General features: G+C 37.1%; 1 protein-coding gene across 1 annotated transcript; it reads left to right on the top strand.

Moving 5' to 3' along the window:
- The first annotated feature begins 1,405 nt into the window (after window positions 1-1,405).
- LOC138901536 (uncharacterized) lies at window positions 1,406-1,960 on the top strand. Its single transcript, XM_070189308.1, has one exon. The coding sequence runs from the start codon at window positions 1,406-1,408 to the stop codon at window positions 1,958-1,960; it is 555 nt and encodes a 184-aa protein (XP_070045409.1).
- The last annotated feature ends 224 nt before the right edge of the window (window positions 1,961-2,184 follow it).

The following is a 2,184-nucleotide window of genomic DNA, read 5'->3' as shown; positions in this document are numbered from 1 at the left end:
CATGCTTGTTGGGATATCATAAGCGAATATGTGGTTGATATGGTAAAAATATTCTTCAATGGCCAAGAATTACCAAGGTTTGTGACTCATACAAACTTGGTGTTATTACCTAAGAAGAAGGATGTAAGTACTTTCTCTGATATGAGGCCTATTAGCCTTAGTAATTTCATCACCAAGGTCTTTTTTAGGGTAATCCATGAGAGGCTAGTTGGGATTCTGCCTAATCTTATTTCTGATGAGCAAGCTGGCTTTGTGAAGGGTAGGAATATTGTGAAAAATGTGCTCCTTACACATGAAATTATTACTGACATTAGGTTGAGAATAAAGATCGGACCAAATATAGTGATCAAGCTAGACATGACAAAGACATATGATAGGTTGTCTTGGTTGTTCTTGACTAAGACTTTGAGGAAGATGGGATTTTGTGAGAGGTTTATTAGCTTGGTGTATGGAATCATCTCAAACAATTGGTATTCTCTTCTTCTTAATGGACAACCGTATGGTTTCTTCATATCTTCCAGAGGTGTTAAGCAAGATGATCCCTTATCACCTACTCTATTTATATTAGCAGCAGAGGCTCTTTCAAGAGGGTTGAATGCTCTTCACTTGAACCTGTATTTTTGTGGTTTTGGCTTACCTAAGTGGAGCACCAAGATTAATCACTTGGCATATGCAGATGATACTATTATTTTCTCCTTATCAGATACAACTTCACTTCAATTGACAATGGAAGTGTTGGCAGCATATGAGATTGCGTTTGGATAGTTGATAAACAAAGCTAAATCTGATGTGTATATGCACCATTTGACCATAGATGAAGTTGTAAGGAAGGTGCAAAGGACCACAGGAATTAAGGAGCAAGAATTCCCATTCACTTATTTGGGATATCCAATTTTTTTATGCTAGAAGGAAGATGGATTATTATCAAGGCCTCATGAAAAAAGTTCTTGGTAAGTTGCAATCTTGGAAGGTCAAACTTTTATCTATTGGTGGTCGAGCAGTTCTAATATCTCGTGTACTACAAAGCATGCCAATTCATTTGCTTTCGGCAGTTAACCCACCCTCTTTTGTTATCAATAAATTGCACAAGTTCTTTGCTAGATTTTTCTGGAGCAATTTAGTAGATGGGAGGAGTAGACATTGGGCATATTGGGACAATATCTGCTTGTCGTGTGAAGAAGGTGGTGTAGGATTTTGATCTTTGCATGATGTATCCAAAGGCTTATTTTGTAAACTTTGGTGGAACTTTAGAACTAAACCTACACTTTGGAGTTCTTTCATGAGTCAAAAGTATTGTAAAAATATGAATACATTGGCGGTACCTTGGATACATGGCTCAAATGTTTGGAGGAAAATGCTTAAATGTAGAGACTTGATTGAACACTAAATTCTATGGCAAATTAAAATGGGATCATCTCTCTTTTGGTTTGACAATTGGATAGGATTGGGTGCACTATACTTTGTTACCCCTCCAGATTTTTATTGTGATGAATCAATTCATAATGTGATTGATGTAGTGACTGATGGTAACTGGGATGAGGCGTGGATAAGAGATCTACTACCTGACGATCTAGCAATTCACATATTAGAGATCATCAAACCTCCATCACTTCATGATGAACCGGATAGAGCATTCTGGATGCTTGAAACTATAGAAGAGTTTTATGTTAAATCATCATGGAATTACTTAAGAAGGAGAAAGGACCACAGCATTGTTTACAAAAACATGTGGGAAGAAGGATTAACATTTAAAATATCTTTTTTCATGTGGAAGTTATGGAAAGGAAAACTACCTTTGGATGAAACGATAAGAAGATGGGGTTACTTTGTTCCTTCTAGGTGTTGGTGTTGTGCAAATCCGTTGAGGAAACATGGGAGCATGTGTTTTTCAAATCGTATGTTGCTTCAAGAGTTTGGACATACTTCTTTTCTACTGCTGGCTTATCACTGGAGGGACTGAACTTGCACCAAGCAGTGGTGAAGTGCTGGACAGTATAGGTAATCCCACGGTTGAGGCCAATATTTCAAGCCTTACCTTGTATTGTTGTGTGGGAATTATGGAAGAGGAGAAATTGTTACAAGTATGGGGATTTAGTGTCTATCATCATAGTTATTTATCAAGTATCAACAACAATCCAATCACTTGTTAAATTAAGAAAACCTGGGATCAAGTATGTACCTCAT

Source organism: Nicotiana tomentosiformis, chromosome 11, assembly GCF_000390325.3.
Source record: "Nicotiana tomentosiformis chromosome 11, ASM39032v3, whole genome shotgun sequence".
NCBI classification, from domain to species: Eukaryota; Viridiplantae; Streptophyta; class Magnoliopsida; order Solanales; family Solanaceae; genus Nicotiana; species Nicotiana tomentosiformis.
Note: the sequence above shows the minus strand (reverse complement) of the source record. Positions and strands in the feature narration are given on the sequence as shown.

What these genes read in the sequence shown, in the direction of transcription:
- LOC138901536 (XM_070189308.1), top strand. Translation starts at nt 1,406, where the DNA reads ATGGGATCATCTCTCTTTTGGTTTGACAATTGGATAGGATTGGGTGCA.